The sequence below is a fragment of the Hippopotamus amphibius genome, chromosome 17 (assembly GCF_030028045.1).
Source record: "Hippopotamus amphibius kiboko isolate mHipAmp2 chromosome 17, mHipAmp2.hap2, whole genome shotgun sequence".
Taxonomy (NCBI): domain Eukaryota; kingdom Metazoa; phylum Chordata; class Mammalia; order Artiodactyla; family Hippopotamidae; genus Hippopotamus; species Hippopotamus amphibius.
Genome location: NC_080202.1, coordinates 44,258,279 through 44,286,164, shown reverse-complemented (window position 1 = coordinate 44,286,164; position 27,886 = coordinate 44,258,279). Strand labels below are relative to the sequence as shown.

At 43.5% G+C, this 27,886-nt stretch overlaps 1 protein-coding gene across 2 annotated transcripts; it reads right to left on the bottom strand.

Annotated features, from left to right (window-relative positions):
• Window positions 1–246: 246 nt before the first annotated feature.
• Window positions 247–27,886, bottom strand: DHX8 (DEAH-box helicase 8). Of its 2 annotated transcripts, XM_057714351.1 has the most exons (24): window positions 27,627–27,741; window positions 25,123–25,182; window positions 23,970–24,055; window positions 23,051–23,123; window positions 22,302–22,387; window positions 21,257–21,366; window positions 19,641–20,000; window positions 19,115–19,259; window positions 18,818–19,021; window positions 18,036–18,123; window positions 16,579–16,676; window positions 15,448–15,595; window positions 13,905–14,086; window positions 12,397–12,591; window positions 11,907–12,092; window positions 11,572–11,782; window positions 10,847–11,028; window positions 8,474–8,614; window positions 5,956–6,111; window positions 3,308–3,445; window positions 2,691–2,819; window positions 2,316–2,512; window positions 1,653–1,832; window positions 247–955 (listed from the first exon to the last, which is right to left on the bottom strand). In XM_057714351.1, the coding sequence occupies exons 4-24, from the start codon at window positions 23,082–23,084 to the stop codon at window positions 736–738; spliced, it is 3,390 nt and encodes a 1,129-aa protein (XP_057570334.1). In that variant the 5' UTR covers window positions 23,085–23,123; window positions 23,970–24,055; window positions 25,123–25,182; window positions 27,627–27,741; the 3' UTR covers window positions 247–735. The 2 variants fall into 2 exon arrangements, with proteins under 2 accessions (XP_057570334.1, XP_057570333.1); XM_057714350.1 differs by lacking the exon at window positions 25,123–25,182 and having other exon boundaries at window positions 27,627–27,886.

Below are 27,886 nucleotides of genomic sequence, written 5' to 3'. Positions count from 1 at the left end.
CAGGACCCAGAGCTGAGCAGCTGTGCAGTGGATGTGGTTAATCACGGGGCAGTCCGCACAGAGCTGGACCAGTGCTGGTGCTGAGAGATAAGACTGGAGGTCTGGCTGTGCGTCACCTCCCAGACCAAAGAGGCCCTGGGCTCTGGTTTCAGGGGACTCTTCACTGAAGCCACAGATACTACATCTCCCCACCCGCAGCCCAGGCTAATACCAACCTTTCAGCTGAAAGAAACAGCCACAGAAAACCATTTTTGTTTCCTTAAGAAAATAAATATTTGCAAGAGGTTAAGCAAAAGTACAGGGGCTGGACAGGGAAGGGAAGGGGGGCCAACGCTCTCAGTGAGCGTCACGGCTCCCTCCTCCAGAGCAGCAGCCAGGGCCTCAGAGCCCTCCCCGCGTCCAGGTATCCGATGCGCGTGACCCCCCTCTCCCAGCCTAGGGCTGCAGAAGTTTCCCCTTTCTTGGAGATGATGCAGGGTACCCCCATGTTGGCCGTGAGCCCTGGCTGGCCCAAGTGCCTGGAGGTGGCGGGGCCTGGAGGCTCTGATCAAACCAGGCGTAAATCCCTGTTTCTATTTTACCACCAGGGAAGAAATGAGAGACAAGTTTAGGAAATGCCCAGTTAAGATACTCAGTCACTGGACAGCTGTACCCTCGGGACCAGCTTTTCATCAAGAAGAGCGAGGCCAAGCCCCGGCCCACTGCTACAGGGGAGGCAAACAAGACTCTTGCATCTCAGCGCCGCCGGAAGGCTCGGGATATTCTCCAGGCGTTGGGTTCCTCGTAGCGGTTGTACAAGGGTTCAAGCCGCTGCTGCTTCTTCTGCTTGCTTAGCTTGGTTGGGTCAGAGACCTTGAAGAAGGCTGGAGCAAACTCCACGAGCCACCGAGGGTCGATGGTGGTGACCTCACGCATGTACTCCTTTGTCGTCAGCACCAGCTCGTGGTACACCACCCTGAGGGGGGACAGAGAGAGGGCTCAAGCCTCTGATACAGGCCCCGCTCCACTGTCACTCTGGTCCCTGGTGGGCTTCAGCTGTACTTGCTTTTGACCCTCTGACCCCTCCGTCCTGACCCCTGAGGAGACTGCAGTCTCTGTGTATGACAGCCACATCCCAGTACTCAGGAGCCCACACACCTCTAACCACAGAAAACTGCTGGTTCCAATGATTAAAGTGACACATAGCCAATCACATCGCTTCTCTGGACTTCGGTTTCCTGCTCTGTGAAATGGGTGGTTTTCTGGGCTGTGTTCATAGAACTCTGGGGCCCTGAAGAGGACCTCAGAGGCTGCCACAAGGGGATGGGGAAAGCCAAGTAGGCAAGGCTCTACATCTCCAACCCTCTTCTACCACCATGATGGCACAGTGGTTTTAAATCAGTTTTATGTTAGGGTGGGTGAGATTCCAATTTTTTTTTTAATGCTACTTGAAAAGAAGAATTTTTTTAACCACCTCACTAGATGATCTCTAAGATCCTTCCTAGCTCTCACCCCCATGATTTTATTTCTCTCAAAAGGGCCTGATACTGTGTCTAATTCAGGCTTCTGCTGCTCTAGAAACATAAGCAATGTTAAAATAGGAACTGCTGGGGGTGGGTGAAGACAAGAACACAAACGGCCAGTCGATTCACAAGTCCTCTCTGCCCACCTACCATTCGGGCTGTCTGTTGAAGAGAGCACTGGAAGGATGGATGTAGACCACCTGCTGGTCAATCAGCGTCCGGTAACCCTCCTGCGGGTCTTTCTTGGCAGCGTTCCGGAAGAATCCACTGCAGATGGCCTTCTGCACTCGGACTGTGGACTTACCACAGGAGACCACGTCCAGCTTGTGTCTAGCAGGAGAATAAATCAAGAGAGGACAAAGACGTGAGACTACTCTGCTCTCAGAGGTTCTATCTTCCAGAATGATGGTACCCAACACACCCTTCTTGGGGTCCCCGGAGTTGGCACCAGGACCCTGCCTCCAGGCCTAAGTGTCCTACAGGGGCCACTCTACACAGTGGGCAAGAAGGATGCCATAAGAGCCAAACACTCCACTTAGGTTATAATTCAACCCAGCTAAGAGCGCTGCAGATGCCTGTAAACAAAGAGCATTTTCAACAGCTAATATATCATCTTCCTCTCAGGAACTTTCTGAAGTGAATCTCAGCCACACCCTTTCCTGGGATGGAGCACAAGAAAGGAAAAGCTGGAGGAAGAGAGTTACGTGAGGGGCAAGAGTACAGGTGCCTACCGCTTCACAGGTACACACAGAGACACGCAGACATGGTATTCAAGGAGGTTCACCGTGCACATGAGCAGTCACCGGCTGTTACCTGTCCATGATGCCCAACATCTGCTTGCGAATGTCCTGGGCCCGGCGCAGAGAACGAGCCTGGATAAAGTTCTCATAGCACCACGGGTTGGAGAACTTGTTGTTCTTCCAAGAGTTGTACACGGCCAGCAGGGTGAGGTGGTCCCCTTCGGTTTGGTGGAATTTGGCCTTCTTCTGATCTGCGAGGGCTTGTTTATCCTGCAAGCAGCGGGGAGAGGATCATTTTCCACCCAACGGCTACTAAGTGAACGTCCGCCAGTGCTGGGGAGCCCTCCACGGCCCCATCAAGCGTCCACATGAAGCACTGTGCTGGCAACAGGCTGATTTCACCCAATTTCACCTGACCCCTATCTGAATATGGGCCTGAACGCCCTACCTTGGGCCTGTAGAAGACGTTCTGCACAGACAGCATGGACACGATGGTCAGCATTTCCTCACTGCAGCCCAGATGCACAGACATGATCAGCATTTTGCACAGCATTGGCTCCAGAGGGAACTCTGCCATCTAGAGGGAGAAAAAGAAATTACAATTGCGTCCCTGGGGAAGACCCATCTGGCGTCGCCAGCGTAAAACACTGGTCAGAGTGGGTAACAGACCTCAGGAGGTTTACCCAAGCACGATGGTGTGGGATGCCTGGCTCTAGCAGAAGAGTTTTTTTTTTTTTTTTAATTTCCCAAATAAACCCAACAAAATGTATGTGACCATGAATATAACTACCGCTGGGGTAGATGGGAATTTTGCAGACATCTTTTCAAATTAAGACTAAACTTAATAACATATCATGAAGTAAGATTAACTGAATAAAATTTCTTTTTCTCTAAAGGAAGAGTTTTAAGTGATAGTGGAAAAATCCAGGTTAAAAACAGGCATACAGAATTCTATTCAAAGCTTATCCAGGGCCTCAGAGCTTAATTTCTTACACAGAACAAAGAGTATGGAAGGCTAGCCAGGGAATCTTCCCCAAAGCACCAGAAGTTAGGTCTGTCCCCTACCCTGCGGCCCAGGCGGGTAAGTAGGCCCTCGTCGTCCAGGGCCCCCAGCGTGTACAGCTGCTCCATGGCTGTGATCAAGGTTTCCATTGGCGGGGCGTCCATAAAGTCAAAGGACAGCAGGTCATTGATGCCCATGGCCTAGAACAGAAGGGAAGAAAGTGTGTGACGGAAGGGTCAGCCTCACCAGTGTTAACATGGAGGGAGACTACCTGTCACCTTCTCTCTTATTTCTTCAACTGCAATTAGGAAGCCACCAGCGGGATTAGCAGGAATCTCCAGGGCTGGGCCACACAAAACTCAAGACTGTTAGAAAGCATATACTTTCTCGGGAAACTTTAAAAAACACTCTCTCAGAATGACAGTATATACAGCTCAACAACAAAAAGACAAAAATTCTTAAAAAGGCAAAGGTAGACATTTCTCCAAAGAAGATGTAACCATGGCCAAAAAGCACATGAAAAGATGCTCAATATAACTAGTAACTAGGAAAAGGCAATATCAAAACCACAATGTGATACCACTTCAAACCCACTAGGATGGCTTTAGCTATAGTTGAAAGAAAGGAAGGAAGGAAGGAAGGAAGGAAGAGAAAGAAAGAAAAAGGGAAAGGGAAAGAAAGAAAGGGAGGGAAGGAAGGAAGGAAGGAAGAAAAAGAAAGGGAAAGGGAAAGAAAGAAAGGGAGGGAAGGAAGGAAGGAAAAATAAGTGTTAGCAAGATATGGAGAAAGAGGAATTCTCAAACATTGCTGGTGGGAATGTAAAATGGTGCAGCTGCTGAGGAAAACAATTTGGTGATTCACCAGTAAGTTAAACACAGAATTACCAAATGATACAGGAATTCCACTTTTAGATATACGCTCAAAAAGAACTGAAAACGGACTCGACAAATACTTGTATGTTAAAGTTCATAGCAGCATTATTCAAATAGCTAAAAGGTAGAAACCACCCAAATGTCCACCAAGAGATGAACGGATAAACAAAACACTGTATATATATACAATGGAATATTATTCACTCTTAGAAACAAATGAAATTCTAACACACGCTACAACATGATGAACCTTAAAAACATCATGCTAAAAAAAAAAAAAATCATGCTAAGTAAAAATAAGCCAGATCAAAAGAACTATTACTGTATGATTCCATTTATCTGAGGCACCTAGAATAGGCAGATTCACACAGACAGAAAGTAAAATAATGGTTACCAGTGGCAGGAGGGAGCGGAAAAGGGACAGTTTGGTTCCATGGGTACAGAGTTTCTATTTGGTGTGATCAAAAAGTTCTGGAAACGGATAGTGGTGATGGCTGCACAACACTGTGAAAGTACTTAATGCCACTGAGCTAGACATTTTAAAAAGATTACAATGATAATGTGTTGTGTATTTTATCATAAAGAAAAAAAAGACGACAACCAGCTTGCCCTGTCTCTTGCATACATGATTTCTCCTGTGCCTCTAGGAAGTACCTTGTACCATGTTGGGTGGCAGGGATATTAAGGTGATTAAGATATGGTCCCTGCTCTCAGAGGTCACAGTGGTGAGCCACGTGGACACAAACCACCTGCAATGTGCCTGTGCCTGGCACAGAGGGCATTCGACACATATGCTAGCTACGCTGATGAATAAAATAAACAGATGATGCACTATCCAGTGTGTACAAAGGGTGCTGTGGCAGGACCTAAGCCTTCTGTTTCTTTCCCATAAAGTCATGGTGACCATAAACACAGCAGGTGTTCAATAAACGCTTCTTGTATAAGAACCACAAGGAATTATGTTAGCAATCAGTAAGCACTGTGCCAAGTGCCTTTACCTGCATTACCTCATTTATGTTCACTAGATAGACGATTAACAGCTCCCCCTTTTGAGACAGGAATACAGAGTACAGGGCTGAGAAGATACATTTGCCAGGGACACACAGCTCGGAGCAGAAGTTTGAGCCACAGATGTCTCTCTGTCTCACTCCAGAGACTGGAGCAGGGTTTTTGTTTTTGTTTTCGGAAGCTCTGTTTTAGCCTCTCTTACAGGGAATGAATAATGAATTACAACAGAGCACTCTGCATCCGTGAAGTGCCAGGGCTCCAGGGCAGCATCAGTGTTGGGGGCGGGGGTGGGGGTGCCATCATCTGGGAAACTAGTCACGCGGCTCCCCTGCCAAAAGACAATGAAGGCCCTCAGTGGGGACTGAGAGAGGAAGAGCGGTGATTCAGAATGAAAACCAAGCCCCCAGGGGGCCAGTCTGAAACCTGCACTGACAGTTCCCCTTTTTGGATCGGGGGTTTTGCTTCTATTCTAAAAGAACAGAATTGGATCTGAAAGTTAAAGGGTTGAGGGAAGTGCGTTTGTCTACAGTTCGGCACCGATTTGATTTTTCTAATATCCTGTTCGAAAATGCTCCTAACTGAAACCTTTTATAACCAAACACCCTGCTGGTTGTGATGGCGAGAAAACAATGTCACAGCACACACGCCAATTTAGCCCCAGACCCGCGGTGGAGAGGCTGTTATCACAGCCGTCTGCATTCAACTCACAGGGACTGGTTCCATGAGGTTACTGAAGTATTTAACAAGGTTCATAAAACTGAGATTCATTTACTAAGGCCATAAGATTGGACTGTTCCACCAACCCATTCTAACAAGACAGGGATTTCTACCTTGAGCGAGAGCACTGTGCTTGCTAAGTTGGTTCTCTGGATCTCCGGCACGTTGGTGGTCAGCATTTCATCTCGGTAGGCACGTTCTGTGTACAGCCTGTAACACTTCCCTGGGCCTGTTCTCCCAGCTCTGCCAGCTCGTTGCTTTGCCTGAGCCTAGACGGGTGGGCATATAAAAGTCACATATCTGTTAAACATTGCTTCACAGCTTTACCCAGGAAATCTGTTCAGAGGGGTCACGTAGCAACAGTCAAAACCTAAAAATGGGGTTTATTCACTTCCTTTAGGACCATTTCCAAGACTACCTACCAACGCCCTTATCAACCCTCTCCAACACTCAGAATTTTAGGAAAGTTTGTTCAAGTGAGGCCAAGTACAAGCAAGTAAATAGAAGAAATATTATAAAGATCACAGAAATATACCTTCAAAATAGTGTGCCACAACATAAATGGGAAAGCATAAAACAAAATGACAGAACTCACCCTCCACAGTGATGACCAAAAATGTAAGTGAACTGAATAAATATAACATTACTCATAACACTGAATGAGTCTTCAGCTGTTTTCAAAATCAGGTTTGAGATGCTCAATGACAGAAGGAAATGTTTACTCACAGAGGTGAAAAGCAAGCTGCCAAACAATGTAATGCTAATTTTATTTTATTTTTTAAATCTTAAGACAAATATACAAACTACCAGAAGTAAAAAAACTAGGAAAAACTGCCCTAAAATGTTAACTGTGGCTAACTGATGGTAGGCTTGTAGATGGGTTCTATTTTATCAAATATCTGATATTGAACATATATTACTTTAATAATCAAGAAAATTAAATACTTAATCAAAAACTACATACTTACTATACTACTAGAATTGCAACCTAAAACAAACATGAAAATAGATAGGCAAGAAAAACATCAAAATGATGAGTGGTTAGTGGTAGTAGGACTATGGGTAATTTCCAAAATAATGTAATATTACTTCCGTACTTAGGGGAGAGGGGTGCTAATTTTTGAAATTAAAAACAATATGTAGGTTAGCCCGAGGTTGCTAGGAAACAGTGAATAGCAATCTGGAGAGGGCCGTTTTCTGACAAAACCATCTGTCTTATAAATAGTATCAGGGTTTACAAATTCCTATGCCAGCTCCAAACCAAAGGATAGCATATGAAAGGTCACTACCCACTCAAATGACAGGCAGCAATCACACACCGTGGCAGATTCCAGAGCATTCTACAGATGTCTCTCCAAATCAGGGAGGACAGATGTAAATAATTTCTCCATCACCGCAAGTTGCATGTATCCCCCCAGAAGAACTGGTACAGAGCACACATGCTTGGGCCAGACTGCCCAGGTTTAAAGCCTGGCTCTACCAGCTGCGAAACCTTAGGCAAGTCACTTAACCCCTCTGGTCCTCAGTCTCCTTTGCAAAATGAGGATAATAATATCATCTACCACAAAGGATCGACTGAGATGTAATGAGTTCATGTACGTGAAAGTACCTGGGATAGTGCCTGGCACTTAGGAAGTACCCTGCAAGTGTCAGCTATTATTACCTAAGTTTCAAAAAGAAAACAGCCTTATGGTATTACAGATTATGAAAGTAATACATGCCTCTTAAAGAATATTAAGACAATATATAAAAGTATAGGGAAGAAGATGTGCTTTGTGTATCAGCAGTAACCAGCAGCACCACCGAGAAATAACCTTGGCTAACATTTCGCCCACGTGCTTTCGGTCACAGACACGTTCACAACACTGTGCACAAGCGCACACCATCTATTTTTAAACAAAAATTGGATTATACTACTCGTGATTTTTGTAGATCACTTTTTTCAAATAATATATCAGAGTTATATGCTTATGCCATTAATTATAGATACGCACCACCATGTTAATGTCACACAGCATTCTATGGCATGAATTTACCATATTTTATTAAACTACTTCCCTTTTGAAGCTCATTTAGAATTTTTCCAGGTTCCCTCTAATATAAACAGTGCTTCAGTGAACATCCTTTTCCATTACCTTTGGATATGTGTTCAGTCATTTCTAACTTTCAGATATATTTCCAGAAGCAGAACTGTTACGTTAAAGAAATGAACTTTCAAATTTTGGATACACTGTGGCCAAACTGCCTTCAAAAAGGATGAGTTGGCTATTCATTTTTAAATACAATTTAGGCAGGAAATCATTCCATAATTACCAAAGAAACACATTATCATCTCATGAATTATTACTATCTCAGCTATTTGTGGCTAAGTGCAGTACTTTAAAAAATATGTTCTCACCACTTATATAATCTAGGGTGCTGCGATTCAACTCCTTTTTTTTTTTTTTTAAGTTCCAGTTTTACGGGGCTTTTTAATGTTGAAACACAATTCTAAAGATTAAAAACAAACAACACAAAATCTCTCTTATCTCAAGAAAGCAGCCAGTATCTTAAAACAATAGAATTCAAAATATAAAACCATAAAAAATTTCAGAAAAGCCCTAATCAGTATTTTCAGAAAAGCTGCCATACCTGAGAAATAGGAGTCACCACAAGCTGGTCGATCCCTGTCTTAGAATTGTAGACTTTCTGCTTCACGAATCCAGGGTCCACCACATAGTAAATGCCATCAATAGTCAGTGATGTCTCCGCAATGTTGGTGGCAATCACGACCTGCAGGCAAGAGGGACACAGCTGGACTTGAGCTGCCCAGACTCAGCCCTGAGGTGTGAAATGAGACTTCTGAACTCAGACACCTTCCCACAAGGATTGTGCGACCCTCCCTCTCTCTAGACGACTGGAGAGCACTTAATCTCAGTTTGGCTTCAAATGGGCGGAAGGGGAGGTGCCTTCACCTTAAGGGTTAGGTTGGGGAGGGAATAGTACCTGAGAGAAGTGGAGTAGGAAAAAGCAACGGCTAATCAAAGCCAATTTCATTTGGTGCAAATGGCTACATATCTCATTTTCTAGATCCAGTGTTGATTACTACAATTTTAATTTTCTAGCACCCTGGGAAAGCAGAGATTTCCTGGCATCACATGTGCCAGTGCAAAATGAGATTTTCCTTCCCCCACGGGGACATCTGGACTACAAAATGGGCTGTTTGTGTATGTGAAACAAGAGGAAGATTTTTTTTCTGATCATAAAATGAACTACGAGGCGGCAGAGGAATTTCACGGTTTGTGTGTATGCAGCAGTATATGTGATCTAGAAGATTATTGGTCTCAGCTTGGCACTGCCACTGTTCTTCCACCCAGAGGTTTAGACAGTAAAACACAATTGCTTGGAAAAATCACTGCGAGGAGGCACCAGAACATCTTGCCTCATGCCAGCACCTTACCGGCCCTGAAAGCTTCTTCCTGCCAGCGCTGCAGAAGCCCTCTTGGAGAGAAGTGCAACACCAGGAACAGGACAGAGGAGGAATCACCGTCTTCCCGCCAAACCTGCTCCTCTCCTCCTCGTTTCCCTCAGCACCATCTTCCATCCAGCTGCCCAAGCCAGAGACCGGCAGTCATTCCTGACTTCTCCCCTCTGCCCTTCCCTAAACCTCCAGGCACCCACTATGTCCTGACCACTCCAACCCTTTAATGTTATTCAAATCCATCTGTCTTCCAGACGGTTACTAGATTCACTGTGGTGATCATTTCACAACGTATGCAAATGTCAAATCACTCTGTAGTGCCCCTGAAGCTAACATAATGTTATACATCAACTATATTTCAATTAAAAAAGAAAATCCACCTGTCTTCCATTCCTAGGTATATACTCAAGAGAAATGAAAACATATGTCCACAAAAAAACTTGTAAGCAAATGTTCATAGCAGCATTATTCATAACAGCTAAAATCTGGAAACAATCCAAATGTCCATCAACTGATGAATGGATAAACAAAGTGTGGTACATTCTGTTCCACAACAGAATATTACTGGACAAAAAAGGAAATGTGCTTATACATGCTGCAACACGGATGAACCTTGAAAACATGGTAAGTGAAAGAAGCCAGTCCGCAAGGAGCACATATTATATGATTCCATTTATATGAAAAGTCCAGAACAGGTGAATTCAGAAACAGAAAGTAGATTAGTGGTTCCCAGAGGCTGAGCAGAGGGGTGAATGGGGGATGACTGCTAAAGGGTGCAGGGTCTTCTTTGGGGCAGTGATGAAATTGTTCTAAAAATTAAGTGTAGTGATAAATGATTAGTGATTAGTGATTAATGATTAATAATGGTAACGGCTGCACAATTCTGTGAATATACTAAAAAAATTCTGTGAATGTACTAAAGTATGTATCGTATGCTTTAAAGGGACAAGTGTATGGTAGATAAATTATATCTCAATAGAGCTATTATTTTAAAATCCATCTGTCTTCTTTCCCACTGTCTCATACACACACTCACACAGTCAATTTCAGCTGCTGGAACTACAAAGCTCCCTGACATGGCCACACTCTATTACCCCTAGGCTATCACAGCCTGTTCTAGCTACTCAGAATGCATGTTCTCCTGTCCTTCTCATCTAGATGAACATCCACGTGTTCTTCAGGACTAGCTTAGATCCTCACTTCCTATAAGAACACTGGGTTGGGTGCTCCCCCTCTGGGTATCCAGTGCACCAGTAGCACTTTCACACTATATGTTAAACGCCTGTCTACTGGTGGATGTCCCACACCAGATAGAAGCCTGTCCTCAGACTGTAGCCCTGGTGTCTATCCCAAGGCCTGGTAGATGCTCAAAAAAATATCTGTCAAATGAAGGAAAAGAGAGGAAGAAGAGCAGGGATCACATACAAGACCCTCATTCCTTAACAATCCGGTTGGACTACTTTCCAAAACATAATAAACAAGACTCGCATACGTGAGGGCCAGCTGCATACACCACATGGTTTCAGAGTACAAGAGCCTGTTACCTTTCTGCTGCCAGGTGGAGCTGGGTCAAAAATTCGGGTCTGCATCTCACTGGGAAGAGCAGAGTACACTGGGAGGATAATCAACTCTGGAACATCAGGTCCCAGGGATTTCATTCTTTCATACAGGATCTCACAAGCAGTATCAATCTCTTCCTGACCAGTCAGGAAGACGAGGATATCACCTGAGAGAATGGGGGCATTAATTGACTTTCTGTGTGTGTGTTCTATACAAAGGCCACAGTGACATTCACCGAACTCCAAATGATGGAAAACACACTCATATTCTGACCTCTAGCAAATCAAGAGGTTTTCATCTATCCATGTTTATTCCTTTTATTTGTTTGTTGTTTTCGGTTTTTTAAATTTTTAAAAACTTGTGTCTGTATTTAAATAGATGTGTTCAAACCCTGCAGGCCCTTATTTATATTTTCATCACCACCATTTCAAACATGCAAGCCTGAGACTTACAGACAGACCAATATTTAAAAGGCATTTTTTTAAACGTCTAAACTACCGATGGTTTTCTTTTCTTTTGGCCACATCATGTGGCTTGTGGGATCTCAGTTCCCCGACCAGGGATTGAACCCGTGGCCCCTGCAGTGGAAGCACAGAGTCCCAACTACTGGACCACCCAGGGAAGTCCCTAAAAGGCATTTTTTAAAAGATAAGTAAAAATACCCATATTAGGACTTGGCATAAGAGGAGAAGATGCTCTTTGCGCCCACCTGGTGGTTCTGTTAAATGGACCTGCATGACAGTGATCAAGCTGGCATCCAGGTAATCGGTTTCGGGTTCCTTTGTGTACAATATTTCCACTGGGTATGTTCGACCTGGGATGGTGAAAATGGGCGCTTCATAGAAGTACTGAGAAAACTTCACTGCATCCAAGGTGGCCGAGGTGACAATCAGCTTCATGTCCTGCCGTTTCTGAACCGTCTGAAGGGACACACGATGCGGCTTACTACAAAGCACTGCCCAAAAAGGCACCAGACTCAATTCCCATCCCCAGAATTCAGCTCCCAGCAGGTAGAAGAAGGGTCACCAGAGAGCACCTAGTTACCTTTTTCAACAATCCAAAGAGCACGTCGGTGTGAATCGTTCTCTCGTGCGCCTCGTCCAGCATGATGATGGCGTACTGGGTGAGGTCGGGGTCGATCAGGCACTCTCGGAGCAACATCCCGTCCGTCATGTACTTGATGACTGTTTCGGGGCTGGTGCAGTCCTCAAATCGAATGGTGTAGCCCACCTAAAGCAGAACAGAAGCTGAAAACCTTAAGACACAAGCCTCTCCTTTCTGCAAGATTTTCACCCAGATTATTTATTACCCATAATCTTGACAGATAGAATTTGACCAAGATGTCATACAGTGATTTCCTCAAAGTAAAATCTGCCTTGGATTTGATCCTGAACAGATCAGTGATGACCATGAGAAGCCTCTCTCTCTCAGGAGAAAGCTGAAAAAAGGTCGCAATATTCCCATTTTATAGATAGAGATCCGGGCCTTTACACTTTCTTCAGACATTTCCAGAATAGCTTCGCCACCCACTTACCTCTTGGCCTAAGCAACAACCAAACTCCTCCGACACTCTTTTGGCCACTGACATGGCCGCTACTCTTCTGGGCTGGGTACATCCAATCTTGCCTCTGGAAGTGTAGCCCGCCTCTGCCAGGTACTGGGTGATCTGCGTGGTCTTCCCAGATCCTGTCTCTCCAATAACAATCAGGACCTGGTTGTCGTGGACAGCCTGAAAGCAGCCAAATGTAAACATGGTCCCTAAAACCGGCCCATGTTATTAGGGAGTAAGTGTGCGCTAGACTATGCTCTAACACTCAAGGAGAAAAGGGGCAACAGTGAACACATATGGAAAACGACAATCAGGATTAAGTTATTTTTAATTATGCAGAGAAAAAATATTAGTGGTGATTTTCTACAGGCAATGCTCTTTCTTATTTTAATCACATGTATAACAAATCAAAAACTTTAAACTTTATGAGTATTCTTTTTACATTTTATTTTTTAATTTTGTTTTTTTTGGCTAAGCCATGCAGCAGGCAGGATCTCAGTTCCCTGACCAGGGATTGAACCCGTGCCCCCTGCAGCAGAAGCGCACAGTCCTAACCACTGGACAACCAGGGAAATCCGGGAGTATACCTTTTTTTTTTTTAAACTGACTCAATTTTTTAAAACTTATTGATTCCCTTAAATTCATAAAAACACAAAGATGATGCTATAACCATCAACTATCCAGACAGCCCTATGCTTTTTCAAGTATTACATGCACATAACTAAAGAATTCAGGAGTAAATAAAAAAGATGAATAGTGTTCCTTTCTACTGCCATTCCCAAATCTCTACTACCTTACCCCCGAAAGTTACCCGAATTCTATACTGTTTGTAATAGCAAAGGATTGCTATCAACCTACATGCCTATTAACACAGGCCTAGTTAAATAAGCCACAGCACATCCATATGACAAAGCACTAAAAAAAAATACGGAACAGTGCTGAGCTGTATCACTCAGGGGAAAAAGCAAAATACGAAACAGTATATATAATATGCTGCCACAGAGAAACACATATGGTTCATATAAAACACATGATATCTCTGAGTGCGTATATACATATTCGTACTTGCTGGTATATGTATATAAGATGTCATTGAAAGCATTTGCTGGAAACTAGTAAACTCAGTTGCCTCAGGAAGGTAGTGGCTTTAATCAGATAGTGGCTTTAAATCAGATCTCCAGAAAATGAAAATAAGTCCCTGAAGCAAAGACTTGCCTGAATGGAAAGTCAAGCATCCCCATTCATCTTACTCAACACAATACTCTGTCTACTTGCTCTAGGGAGCCCCAGTTCAAACAGATTTATTTCCCCATAGGAAAAAAAAAGGTACAGACTAATACATACAAATTTTTCAAGTACTTGGAAATGTGTTTTTTTTTCCTATCCCCTTCGGAAAAGCCACTTCAAATGTGCTAATTTCAACTAAAACATGTCATCCTCCTTTTAGAAAACACCCTGACTTCCCCACCAACACATCATAAAGGGCTTCTTACCTGGACCAGCTGCTCCTTCAGTTTGTAGATGGGCAGGCTCTCTCTCTGTTCAATGATTGACATCTGGGTCTTTTTTCCATAAGAAGCTTTATTGCCCCCAAAGGCATGCTTCTTCCACTCGGGAATGTCATTGGGCATCATCCCAATACCCCTCATGTTAGCAGCAATCTGCCTGCCTTCCGCTGCAAAGGAAAACAGGCAACTTATTATCATCCTCTGCTACCTCACTGCCCCCTCCCCCACACTCAGCAAATCACATTTCTCCAGTACATCCCTCCCCTCTGCTACCTCTGTCTTTAAGTCACCATCTCTCTCCTCTGAACTATATTATAAAAGCCTCCTAATTCATTGCATGTATCTACTCTTTTGCCCCATCCAACCCATCCTGTAGGGGACCCTCAGTAATCCTTTGGAAATGCAACTCTCATCTTGCCACTCCCCTGCTTAGAACTTTGCAGCATTTCCCAGTAAACTTTACGATTGAGCCCCAAATCCTAATGCCATCTCCAAATTCCTGGCAGCCACACCTCACCCTCCACCACTCTGCCCATCACTCTCTCTATTCCAGCCACACAGGTCTTCTTTCCCACCTCACACAGGCTTTTCCTCAGCCTGGAACATACTCCCCAATCCCCATGCCACGATGGACTAAGTCCTATTTATCCTTCAGGTCTCCCCCTTCGCAGGGAAGTGACCTACCATAACCAACTACACTACCTGTACATCTTATCTAGCACTCATCATGATTTGGTTAGTTATGTGGTAATTATTTGGCTAATATCCATTTTCCCCAAGAAACTGTAAGTCTCATAAGAGCAGGGATCACGTCTGCTTTCTTCACAGCTGTACCCCAGGTACCTAACACAAACAGTGAGTATTTGTTATGACTGTATCCAGCAGTAGTTAATATTTACTACACAAAGAATTGCATGAGGGACTTCCCTGGTGGCGCAGTGGTTAAGAATCTGCCTGTCAATGCAGGGGACACAGGTTGGATCCCTGATCCCGGAAGATCCTACATGCCGCAGAGCAACCAAGCCCATGTACCACAACTACTGAGCCCACACACTTCAACTACTGAAGGCCTAGTGCCTACAGCCCGAGCTCTGCAACAAGAGAAGCCACCGCAATGAGAAGCCCATGCACTGCAACAAAGAGCAGCCCCCACTTGCCACAACTAGAGAAAGCCCGTGCGCAGCAACAAAGACCCAACGCAGCCAAAAAAATAAAATAAAATAAATGAATACATAAATTTATTTTTAAAAATTTACATGAAAAGAGAAGTTTCAAAGCTGTATTATCTTTAGAATAAAAAATTTTAAGTTATTCAGAAGAAAACAGCCAGTCTAATGATTTGACCACAGATATGAAACATTTAAAAAACAAAACAAACAAAAAGCATGCTCTAACTGAAGGGAAAAACCAAATCACCAAAGCCAAGGCTAAATCTTCAGTTATGTGCTGGCAGTGCCCTCTTGCTGTGTATGTGAAAGTTCAGATTTTCTCTTTTTGAAAAGTCCACAGCACCCTCCCAGAGACCTACCATCAGGCAGAGGGTCAACCCAATGTTTGTTGAGTCCCATGGGAATAGAATCCATCTCGGCTTCCCGCTGGGCCTGCTTGAGTTCCCGCCTTTCTTTGGCGAGGGCACTCTGCATCATCGCTGCTTGGGAGAGCGAGCCATCCGGGTTCTAGTGCAACAGAGGACAAAGCAACATCAGAATGGGATCTCAGCATGCATTAAATACCCGGGAGATAAAATACAGATGTTAAGCCACTCAAATCTAAAAAAAGAGGCCCACCCAGAAGAAAGTTCATTATCAACATACCAGACCACATGAAAGAAATGGATACATTGCACCATATTCCGAGAAAATAAACAAGGACAATGATAAATCACCGAAGGAATTGACGATTTGGGGCTTGAAGAGGAGAACCCTGAGAGAATGGACATGTAAGAAAAGGATAAGAATTCTTCTGTATGGTCCTGAGAACTAAAATTAAGACCAATGTAGATGCCTCAATAAGATATATTCAGCTCTATCTAAAGAAGTCGATTGATCAGATCCATCTGGGGATGGAATGGGTCTCCTCAAGGGCTGGTGAATTCCCTGTCACCAACACTGTTAAGCAGACATGAGGAGACCACGTGGGAGGAACACTGCAGAAGCACACAGGGGTGGACTACAAGCATCAGCTGGACCGGCAGATCTTTAAGATACCTTTTTCCAAACCTAAATTTTATCATAACTACTCCATGAATTCTCTTCACAGCTCTGCCCTCCACAATACCCTATACTATAGCCTTCTACCAGGGGCCCCAATTGGTCAAGTGAACCCTTCACATTTGCCCTGGAATCTGCAATTGTGAATCTCAAGCCCTAAAGCCTGGGCAAAGGCAGTGATGGTAGATTCAGCACTCATATTTATCTCTGCTTTCTCCCAAAACACACTAAAATGATAGTAAAAGAATTTAAAAGGCAAAAGCAACAAAACCAAGTCAACCTCCCTCTAAAATAAAAATGTTCTAGACCCTGACCAACAGTCACTACTACCTCCTGTGGCCTGAGTTCTGCTTACCCAGATCTAGTAACCTGCTCTGAATAACTGAATTGTTACTTTAGGAAAAGAAGTCCACTTGACACATCCAGGTTAGAGTCCCAGTGATTCTCACCTTAACGATTTTGATAGGGCTCATGTCCATGCTTTGCTTGGTGTGCCCTCTTAGGAATGGAGGCTCTTCTTCAACCAGTTCGATCTCCAGGTCCTCATCTAAAAGTCCCCCAAAAGAAGAATTAGCCAAAAACAAGAGAGAGAAATGACTGCTCGTTTTCACCAAAACAATTTCCACAGGCATCAGCAATCTTTATCAAAGATAGCTCCCAAGGTCAAAACTCTAATGCAGAAGACTGTTTCCCCCATCTCCCCTGCCATTTATAGGGCATCTGTGTTCCAGCCCAAGAACTGATCACAGCTTTTTTCAAAAGAAGTTAAGCCTGTGGAAAAACGCTCTCTGACACTCTAAATGGCACTAAGGCATCTGCCATCCAACTTCATATGAACTCCTAACTCACAACAGATTAGGGAAAAAAAGTTTAGCTGAACAACTGGACAATACCACATGCGGGCAAGGATGTGGCGCAACAGAAACTCACACTTTTGGAAGAAGTGTAAATTGCTATAAAAACTTCAGAAGAAAACAATCTGGACTGCCCGGTAAAGTTAAACACACACATTTCCTACCAACCATATTTAGGAAAAAGAGACGGTCTTGCACATGTACGTTAAAAGACAAATACGGGAGTTTCATAAAAGAACTATTCATAAAGGTAGACAAAAAAATCCAGAAGACAGCCCATACGCCCATCAAAAGTAAAATGAATAAATTATGGTAAATTTATATACAGAAAAATTCTATAGCAGTGAAAACGAACAAACTATAACTATAAAAATCAACACAGATAAATATTGAAAGAATGATGACTCAAAAAAAAAAAAGTTCAAAAGCAGACAAACTAAACAATACAATGTTTAGGGATAAATACATACATACTAAAGAAAAACAGGAAACAACGCAAAATCTAGGATTGTGGTTACCTAGAGGAGGAAGGAGGAAGATCTACTCAGAGAGTGGCACGTACAGGTTTCAAAGGTGCTGGTAAAGTTCTACTTAAATGGGTGGTAGGTACACAGATGTTCATTTGTTTTTGTTATATAAACTATATAGACTTCATTAAGGAATTATTTCACAATTTTAAAGAACTGCCTACGGGCTAAGTTAAAAATTGTTTCCAGGGCAACTCAGAGGTAATCTAGATGTATCCTGGGTTTACAGAACAATTACTAAGAACATTAGATCAAATTCACTCGCCAGAATACAATTATAGCTTTTTATATCCCCAAATCTGATTATAAGCAACAAGTATAACAATACATAAACATATATCAGAGAAATGAGGTTTTCTGCTTCCATTAGAAAGGGACTCTTGTCCTTTGAGAGATGAGTGGTGAGATGCAATGAACAAGTGAGTTTAACCACTGGGTTCAACTACAAACAAACCCGATCCAACGGCTCAACTTGCCGACTGTCCTCCCCACCCACTACCCTGCGCCACCTAAGTGGCTGCTTACCTTCCTCATCGTCTACTTTAGGGAGAATGCCAGTCTCTTCATCAAAGTCTGGAAATTCTTCTTTGGAAAGGACATTGGCAGCGATCATCTAGCCAAAGGACAGAAGGAAGCACTTGTCACCTGCTAGATTGAAACTCTTCTTTTGTAAGATAGTTAACACAGAGATTTCACATAGGAAACCAAGGTTTTCTCCTCTGCTGACCCAGGACTGCAGGGCTTCAAACACCACATACCCCATCCCTCGGGGGCACGACAACACGGTGCCCAAAAGCATGGCTCAAGGGTCTTATCCCCAGGACGTGTTATCTGCTCCTGCCCTTGATTCCAAAGCACTCTGCACACTCCTTACATGTAATATGTAAATCTTCCCAGTTATCTGCTTCAATTTGTCTCCTCCACTGGACTTCGAGTTCCTCAAGGGAAAGAACCATGATGCATTCGTCCTCACAGCCCTAGCATCTGCACAGTGGCCTGGCACACTGGGGTTTTGATATTTACCGATGAATGATGAAAACAAGAATGAACATTTACACAGCACATACGAAATGCGGGCACTAACCTAAGAGCTTCACTTCTACTAACTCACTTAATCCCCACAATGCCACCACTGGCCGTTTACAGATGGGGACGCTGAGACACAAAAAGGTAGTGTCACCTGGCTCAGATCACAAGCTAGTAAGTGGACTGAAGTCACTACAGGCTGTCGTACTCCAGGGCCCACACTCCTAACCACTGAGCTACACACTGAATGACTACATGGCCATAAAAGCAAAGGCCCCAACCTGCTTGATCTCCCACTTCTCTGGGTCAGAGATGCGGGTAAGGCGCTTGCGCTCCAGCGAGTCGTCCTCTACTTCAGGGGCACTGACGAGGGAGAGGTGGGTGGGTCTGTCTGGATTCCTCATAGAGGTCTCCTCATTGGTCTCCCCGACAAGATTCCGTCGTCGATTTGGATTTAGATCTTCTCCAGTCTCTTGATCCACATCCTAAGGCAGAAAAACAAGGAAGACAGCCTACTTGCTGTCCTCTTATGTTTCCGTGGCCATCAGAGGTGGAAGCTGGCTGGATATCTCACCTACCTTCATGCTCAAGCTGGTCTTGGTCCCGGTGAAGGACAGCACTTTGACCTTGACCCTCTGGCCTTTGCTCACCACATCAGCCACATTGGCCACACGGCCTTCCCGCCGGAGCTCAGAGATATGCACCAGGCCTTCCCACCGCTTCCTGAAGGAGAGTCACACACATCTGGAACATGCCTAAAATACCTTTTCCACAACCGATTTCCATCCTTGTCGGAAATGAACAAAGGGAAATGGTCTTAAACTCAATAGGAAAGTTCCAAGAAGGTGGCCAAACAATAAAATAGGATTACCACCCTCCCAAAGAAAAAGTTAGGGGCTGGAGGGCCACAAATTCTCATCTGTCTCAAAGAGCAAAAGGGTAGATCTCCCGAAGGCAGGGGAAGGAATAAATAGCTCTATGACATTTCAAATAAAAAGTCAACTTCTAACAACCTGACACAGTAACTTTTAAGAACGTGAAAACCCCCAGTGATAAAAGAAATTCTGTCCTTCAATGGTGTGAAAGAAGAGCACCAGCCACTACCTTAGCCCCTCCAGCTGCACAAAGCATCCAAACTGCATGATGCTGGTAACTTTGCCGTTGTAAATGTCCCCGATGGCGGGCTCTTCTGGGGGAGGGCGGTCCACATGCTTATCCCGCCATCTGTCCAAGTTCCTCTCCCCATACTTGTCTCGGTCCTTCCGGTCTCTGGGGGGACTCTGACTTCTGCTCCTGGACCGATACCTAGACTTTCCCTTATTCCTCTCCCGGGTCCGGGAACGTGATCGAGAGCGGGACCGGTGTCTCCGCTTATGGTCTCGCTCTCGCTCTCGCTCACGGTCTCGCTCACGATCCCGCTCTCGGTCTCGGCTCCGGCTTCGCTTCTTCTTCTTTGTCTTGTCCCTAACAAATCAACAAACACCTGTTTGAAAGACAAACCAGCCCAATTCCATCTCTGCCTCCCAAGTACCCAGCACAGTGCCATGTACATGGCAGTACCCACTAAATGTTAAACTGAAGTTTCAATAACTATGACAGGGACTTTCCTGGGGACAGAGTGGTTATGAATCCGCCTGCCCACATATATACAATGGAATATTACTCAGCCATAAAAAGGGATGAAATTGACCTATTCGTAGTGAGGTGGATGGACCTAGAGACTGTCATACAAAGTAAGCCAAAAAGAGAAAAACAAATACCGTATGCTAACACATATTTACGGAATCTAGAAAAATGGTACTGATGAACCTAGTGGCAGGGTAGGAATAGAGATGCAGACATAGAGAACAGACTTGAGGACACTGTGGGGGAGGGGAAGCTGGGATGTAGTGAGAGAGTATCATCAACATATACACACTACCAAATGTAAAATAGATGGCTAGTGGGAAGCTACTACAGAGCACAGGGAGACCAGCTTGATGCTTTGTGAAGACTTAAAGGGGTGGGATAGGGAGGTTGGGAGGGAGGCTCAAGAGGGAGGGGATATGGGGATATATTTATACATGTGGCTCTTTCACTTTGTAGTATAGCAGAAACTGACACAATATTGTAAAGCAATTATACTCCAATAAAGATTAAAAAAAAAGAAAAGAATCCGCCTGCCAATGCAGGAGACACAAGTTCGATCCCTGGTCTGGCAAGATCTCACATGCCACAGAGCAACTAAGCCCATGGGCCACAACTACTGACTTGCGCTCTAGAGCCCACAAGCCCCAACTACTGAGTCCACGAGCTGCATCTACTGAAGCCCACACACCTAGAGCCTGTGCTCCACAACAAGAGAAGCCACCACAATGAGAAGCCCGTGCACCGCAATGAAGAGTAGCCTGTGTTTGCCACAACTAGACAAAGCCCATCTACAGCAAAAAAAACCAAGGCAGCCTAAATAAATAAATAAATAACTATGACAGCCCTGCAGGCCAATAAAAGAGGAGGCCACAAACACATTCAGCCTCTTTCAACCTGGATATTTAACTTCTGAACATCTCAGCATTTGCTGCCTAAACGCTCTCGGCAGGGAGCAATGAAAACAGATGCAACACTATGGTACGTGGCCAGTCTAGATTTTAGAAACTTGCCCAAAATTTTGCTTGGCTGGTCCACAATTCAACTATCATCATATCCTAAACTTCCAAAGGATAAGGACGCTAGGGACAAACCGGTGCTCAGCATCTCTGTGCTTCTCCTGGCCTGCTGCGCTGGGCATCAGGGCCTCCAGTTCTTTCAGGACGTCCACGGCAACTTTCACATCATCCTCGTCCAGCATGGTCTATAGGAGGCAGAGACAGCCAAGTTAGGAGAAGAGGGGACAAGAAAAGTCACTCAAGAATCTGTACTTCAGTTACACCTACAAATCTAACAGCCCCTACATTTCTGACCACTTATGTGAAGGGAGCAGAGCAGACAGAGATTTCCAACACAATTTGAGACAGTGGAAGAAGGAATGAGCAAAGGAAGTCATTGCTACACTTGGCAAATTCCCTTTGTCCTTAATACAAGCCTATAGAAAGCAATTAGATATCACCCCTCCCATGAAAGCATACAAGTGATGATTATAAACAGAAAACACATGTCAAAATTTTTACCAAGCAACGCTCCCTCTACACTCCCTTCCCTCTTTCATCTGCTTTACTTTTTTCCATAGTTCTTATCGCTATCAGCTACATCATATACTTACTTATGTGTTGCCTGTCTCCACCCCACTAGGGGAGTTTACATGTTTATTTCCTGCCCCCGCACTAGTACTACGAAGTAATCTCCAAGAGAGCACACACTCTAGTCTGTTTTGTTCACCGCTGTACCCTGGTACTTATAACAGTGCTTGGCACATAGTAGGAACTCAATAAATACTTGCTAAAATGAAATCAAAAAATCAAAACACTTCAAAAATAAGACCTTCTATATGTATTAACATAGAAAGAAAAATAATTTCACACATCAAGCATCTGTTCCAGAAACTTAAGTTATTCCATATCCCTAATCACTGCTTTCCACAATTCCCAATCTCATTTCTCTGGAATATCATTCTCTGAACCCTTTATCACTATTCTATACATAGTATGTGCTCAGGGAGTAACCAAACACTTCCACTTTGAAAAATTTTACAGTGAAGGCAAACTTAAAATTACTAATGAGACAAAGAAAAGGAGTGAGACGGGGGGGAACATGCAGTTACAGCAGACATCTTCAAAATGGTATCAGTACCCGAACAGAAGGGTTGTCTGGTTGGCAAAGGACTGGGAAGAGCTCCTTCAGCTTTTCTTTTTCAGTTTTGGGTTTAACAACTGGATCTTGTTTCATTAAAGAGCATGAGGGGGTTAAAAAAAAAGATATATTTAATATTCTTAGTGGTTAACAGAAGAAATTTAACATTAGATTTGCATCAAACTAAAAACAGAACATTTTTCTACATATTACTCATATACATTACTATAAACATAATTCAATTTTCTAAAAAAACAAAACAAGACCAAAAAAACCCCACTGATTACAAAACCCTTAAACTATCCCCACATCAGGGTGGGGAACGTGATTCAATATTCATTGGATTGGTTATGCCTTTTTAAAAAATTTTTATTAGTTACATATTAGCATATATATGTCACCCCAATCTCCCAATTCATCCCACCCCACCCCGCTTTCCTCCTCTCTGCATCTCTGTCTCTATTTCTGCCTTGCAAACCAGTTCACCTGCACCACTTTTCTAGATTCTACACATATGCGTTAATATACACTATTTATTTTTCTCTTTCTGAGTTACCTCACTCTGTATGACAGTCTCTAGGTCCATCCGATTGGTAAAGTCTTATTTTAATTTTGTCTTAAGTCATCTGAAAATTTTACTGGGACATTTACTTGCTCAGCAGCTGCCACAAGGGAAACAAATGCAACTTACAGGACACTTACAATCTAAACCATTCTGGGGATAAAGCTTGGCTAGAAGCTCTACTCACCTTTGCTAGTGGAAGGCTTTGCTGGAGGCCGCATGGTTTGTATGAGACGCAATAGGTTACTAATAAGAGAATCCTTTGAAAAGAAACAGAACAAAAATTGTCAGCTCCTGGATCAGTGCCTAAAAACACTAAGAAAAGGGGTGTCCTTTAGAAAAGGGGAGTTATGCACCTGAATTTAGCTAGTTGAGACAAATGAAGCACAGAGTGTCAACCTAATATGGCACGAACTGAGTAACGTAGCCTCAGAGAAAGATGACGTTTAGGACTCTCTGAGGGGAAGTAATTTAGTTCTCTTCAACCATTGTATTTCCCATGGTTTAAAACTACCTCTCAAACCTAGACTCTTGCTTTTGACTTCCTGATTCACAGGACAAGAATGTAAATACCCATAAAGACTTAATAATGGAAATCCTGCCCCATTTTCCTAGAAAGGTGTCACAGGCAATTCGGTTACATCACCACTGTTTACTGGCATGAAAACATCACACACTTAATGGCTTACTTGACTGGTGTGTACTATCAAATTTTTTTAATATATAAATAAATTTATTTATTTATTTATAATTTATTTATTGGCTGCATTGGGCTTTCTCTAGTTGCAGTAAATGGGGGCTACTCCTCATTGCGGTGCACGGGCTTCTTACTGCAGTGGCTTCTCCTGTTGCGGAGCAAGGGCTCTAGGCACCCAGGCTTCAATACTTGTGGCTCATGGGCTCTAGAGTGCAGGTTCAGTAAATGAGGCACACGGGCTTAGCTGCTCCTCAGCATGGGGGATCTTCCTGAACCAGGGATTGAACCTGTGTCCCTGGCATTGGCAGGCGGATTCTTAACCACTGTGCCACCAGGGAAGATCTGTACTATCAAAATTTAAATCCAACAGTGACATTACAACAAAACAGGAGTCTCTACATAGACATACCGTGAATTCTGCACCATTTTTGACCAGCGAAGCCTTAAAAGTATCAAAGGTGGTATTTTTCTCAGCAAGACTGATCACAAATTCAGCTGCAAATGAGAAAAGGGATTAAAACAAGAAGAGTAGAGACTTGAGCAAGAAATCAGTTTCAAGTATGTTAAAAATAAAACCAGTTGGGCTATCCAACAGTCATAAAAACTGGAGACCACCATGCAGTAAGGGTAAAGAAGAGAATTTAGACTATCAAGATTATCCGTGTATGTTCTTGTTAATTTTCTTACATAAAAAGAAGAAATGGCTCATCAGGCCCTTGAATGCATGTAAGGGAGGAATCCCAAATCACTGTACTCTCTTCCTGAAACTGCTAGGTATGAACTCCACCATATGGATTCTAGAGGCAACCACGTCCAAGAGCATGAGGTCACCCACGCACACATGGACTCACACACACAATAGGTTGCTTTCCACAGTTTCTGAAAGGACATACCCAATCTATACATGAGGGCCAGGCAGCTGCTGGATGGTACAATATCAAAGTTGGTGAAAGACTCACTTGCCCCCCACACCAAATTTTTCTCTACATATCTGCCTAATTCTTGAAATTTCTAATATTAGAACTATTTATTAATTAAGAGACTTTGGGGAGAAAAGTGCATTTTATGATAGGCTGAGATAATAAGCCTGACACTGTAAGTCCTACAAGAAATTTTAATGATTTCATTTGGATTTTTTTTTTTTTTGCTGCACTGCTCAGCTTATGGGATCTTTCCCAACCACGGACTGAACCTGGGTCTTCGGCAGTGAAAACGCAGAGTCCTAACCACTGGACAACCAGGGAATTCCCTTCATTTGGATTTTAATCCTAAAAATAATAATAATAATAATATGGAAAATCCATGCTGAAATCTGCCTTTACCTTTTTTATGACTAAGTGAAAGCCAGATGTCATCAGGCTTTTCTTAATAACAAGTTAATAACAACAATGTCAACGGTTAAGACTTTTCAAACATCTACTACATGCCAGGCTGCCAGGCACTAAGCTAAGTGCTTCGCATGGGGTTATCCCCATGGTTCTCACAATAACCCTCATAGGTAACTACCACTATTGTCCCTGATTTAAAGATGAGGAGGTTGAGGGTTTGAGACACTGACCTACCTAATAATAATTGGTGGAGCCAGGACTGGAATCCAGAAATCTGATTTCAGAGCCCAAATTCTTTAGAGAAATGTGGAGAGAGAACTAAGTCACATGGTGCTAGTTATACAATGCTCAAAAGAGCCAATCCTAAAGCAGTCAGCAGCATATTCACACTGCAGCCATCATTAATGAGGATTTTTTTAAATTTTCAGAATTCTATGAGGACATCATTAAATTAACTGAACTATCAAAAATGGATCAGTAACTAAAAACAAGCTCATTGTTGTAAACAGGAAAAATAATGACACATTTAAATGATAATACATCAAGGTCAAATCAAAAGAATCAAGTCAACAAATAAAACACAAAAGAAGTAAATATATACCTTTTTGTTATTAAAACCAACTCTAGCAATTTAGTTGCATCAAAACAATATTACTGTCTATCACACTTTTCCAATATTAGTATTTTTGTTACTGGTTTTGTAATTCTGTGTTTAACAGTGTGATACTGTGATTTATAAGAAGAAATATATATTTGGTCTCTGTCCCTGGCATGGAGCGCCCAAAACCCTTGGAATTTCCTAAGTACAGAGAGTAAGTTATCTTTTTTTTTTTTTCAAGTTATCTTTTTTTTTATGTTCCTGAGATAACCTTAGGAAAGTCCCTAGATAACTAGGATGAGGACTAATTGCCAGGGAAACCAATCAGGAGATTAAAGGACTGGAACTTTCAGCCCCAAACTGATCTCTGGGAAGGGAAGAGGGCCTGGAGATTGAGTCCAGTCATTAACAGCCAATGATTTAATCAACTGTGCCTATACAGTGAGGCCTCTATAAACGTCCAAAAGGACAGGGTTTGGAGAGCTTCCAGGTTGGTGAGCACATGGAGATTAGGGGAGAGTGGGGCACTCAGAGAGCATGGAAGCTCCTCTCTCCTTCCCACAAACCTTCCATTTAGCAGTTCCTGAGTTATATCCTTTGATAATACACCAGTTAGTAAAATGTTTCTCTGAGTTCTGTGAGCCGCTCTAGTAAATTAATCAAACCCAAGGAGGGGGGTCGTTGGAACCTCTGATCTACAGCAAGAGAGAACTTGGACTTGCAAGTGGCTTGTGAAAGTGGGGGCGGGGCAGTTTTGGTCTCAATAACTTGTTTCCTCTAAAAGGGGCTAAGACATTAGTACACTGTAGTTCCAGAGAGAGAGAGAAACAATGTAAGCTCACTGACCCAGGTACTCTATCTTGTTCTCTACTGTATTCCTAACCCCCAAGCTCAATAAACTTTTGCTGAATGAAGGAACATATTACTCAGAGAGACAGCAAACTGATGAGAATATCATTTCATTATGATCTAAAAGAGGAGACTGAGAAAAAAAATGACACAGGATAGGCACATCTTGATGGGAGGCAAGAGAAAAGTGAACTAAGATATACAGGTGCTATATAGTAACCCTATGAAGAACACAGTATCATCCCCATTTCACAGATGGAAAAAACAGCTTAAAAGAAACTACATATCCTACCCAAGGCCACACATCTAACCTCCCTGACCCCTCTTTGTCATGCATGTGGCCCTTCCCTTCCATCTCTCCAACTGATAACTTCATCTTCATTGAGAAAATAGAACGGTCAAATTGGAACTCTCTCCCTCATCTCCCTATCACTAATCCCTAAATCCATCTGCATCTACAACCACATTCTGTCTTCCTTCCTGTTAAAATGGATGAAGCATCCCTGTACCTATCAAAAGGCAATCCCTCCACTCATGCTCTCGACCCCATCCATCCCTTCACCTTCCTAAGGACTCCACCTGCCTGTGGCCTTAGCTGTAGGACCCTAGTCTTTTCCATTTCCTCAGTTTGGGTTCTCCTCGTGTACAGTCTGTCCCAAGACGTCTAATGTTTGACAGACACTAGACACTAGTGCTTGAGAGGCAGTATAAGCATGAATGGTTAAGAGCAAAGGTAAAGCCACAGACTACAAAAGACTTGGATTCCAGACCAGGCTCACTCACATTTGATATGTGATCTTGGGGAGGGTTACTTAATTACTAGGAACCTTATTTTCTTCATTTAGAAACAGATAATACTACCTCACGGGTTGGTATGAAAACCAAATAAGATGATGTAAGTAAAACACTGAGCATAATGTCTGGCATGTAGTGAAAACCCAATAAGCGTCTGCCGTGAACGTCGACATCATCATTATCGCGTGGCTGTACGTTCTTGTTGTTAACGCTGTTTAATTATCTGGGGATAGGAAGAAAAGAAAAAAGAAAAAAAAAAAAGCAAGCAGCGATGGCCGCTCCAGGTTTCGCTGACAGCTCCGGGAAATGGTTTCTAACAGCTCGGCCTGGAGGGTTCTCAAGAGGCGGCGGCCACGGCCGCAGGTTCCCTGGGCCAAGTCTCTTTGACAGAGAGACAGACTCACACGGACCCACACACTCGGCCCATCAATCCCCTTTCTCCTTCCGCTTCCCTCGAGCCCAAACACAGAGGCCGCAGGGACCTCCGCGGACTCACCCAAATCCTTGTCGTTGATCCCCAAGTGATTGTCCAGCTCGGTGCAAACCTTCGACACTAAAGACAGATACTCGAGTTTGGCGAGTTCTTCCGCGGGGCCCAGCTCTGTCCCGGGTATGGCTCCCGCCATGGCCACAGCCACCGCCATGGCTACGATTTCCCCCGGCCCCTCACTGCCGGCCTTCGAAGCTACTGCACCCGCCTGGACCCCTCACTGCCAGCCTTCGGAGCTTCTACCTCCCCGCAGTTTCCTCTTCCGG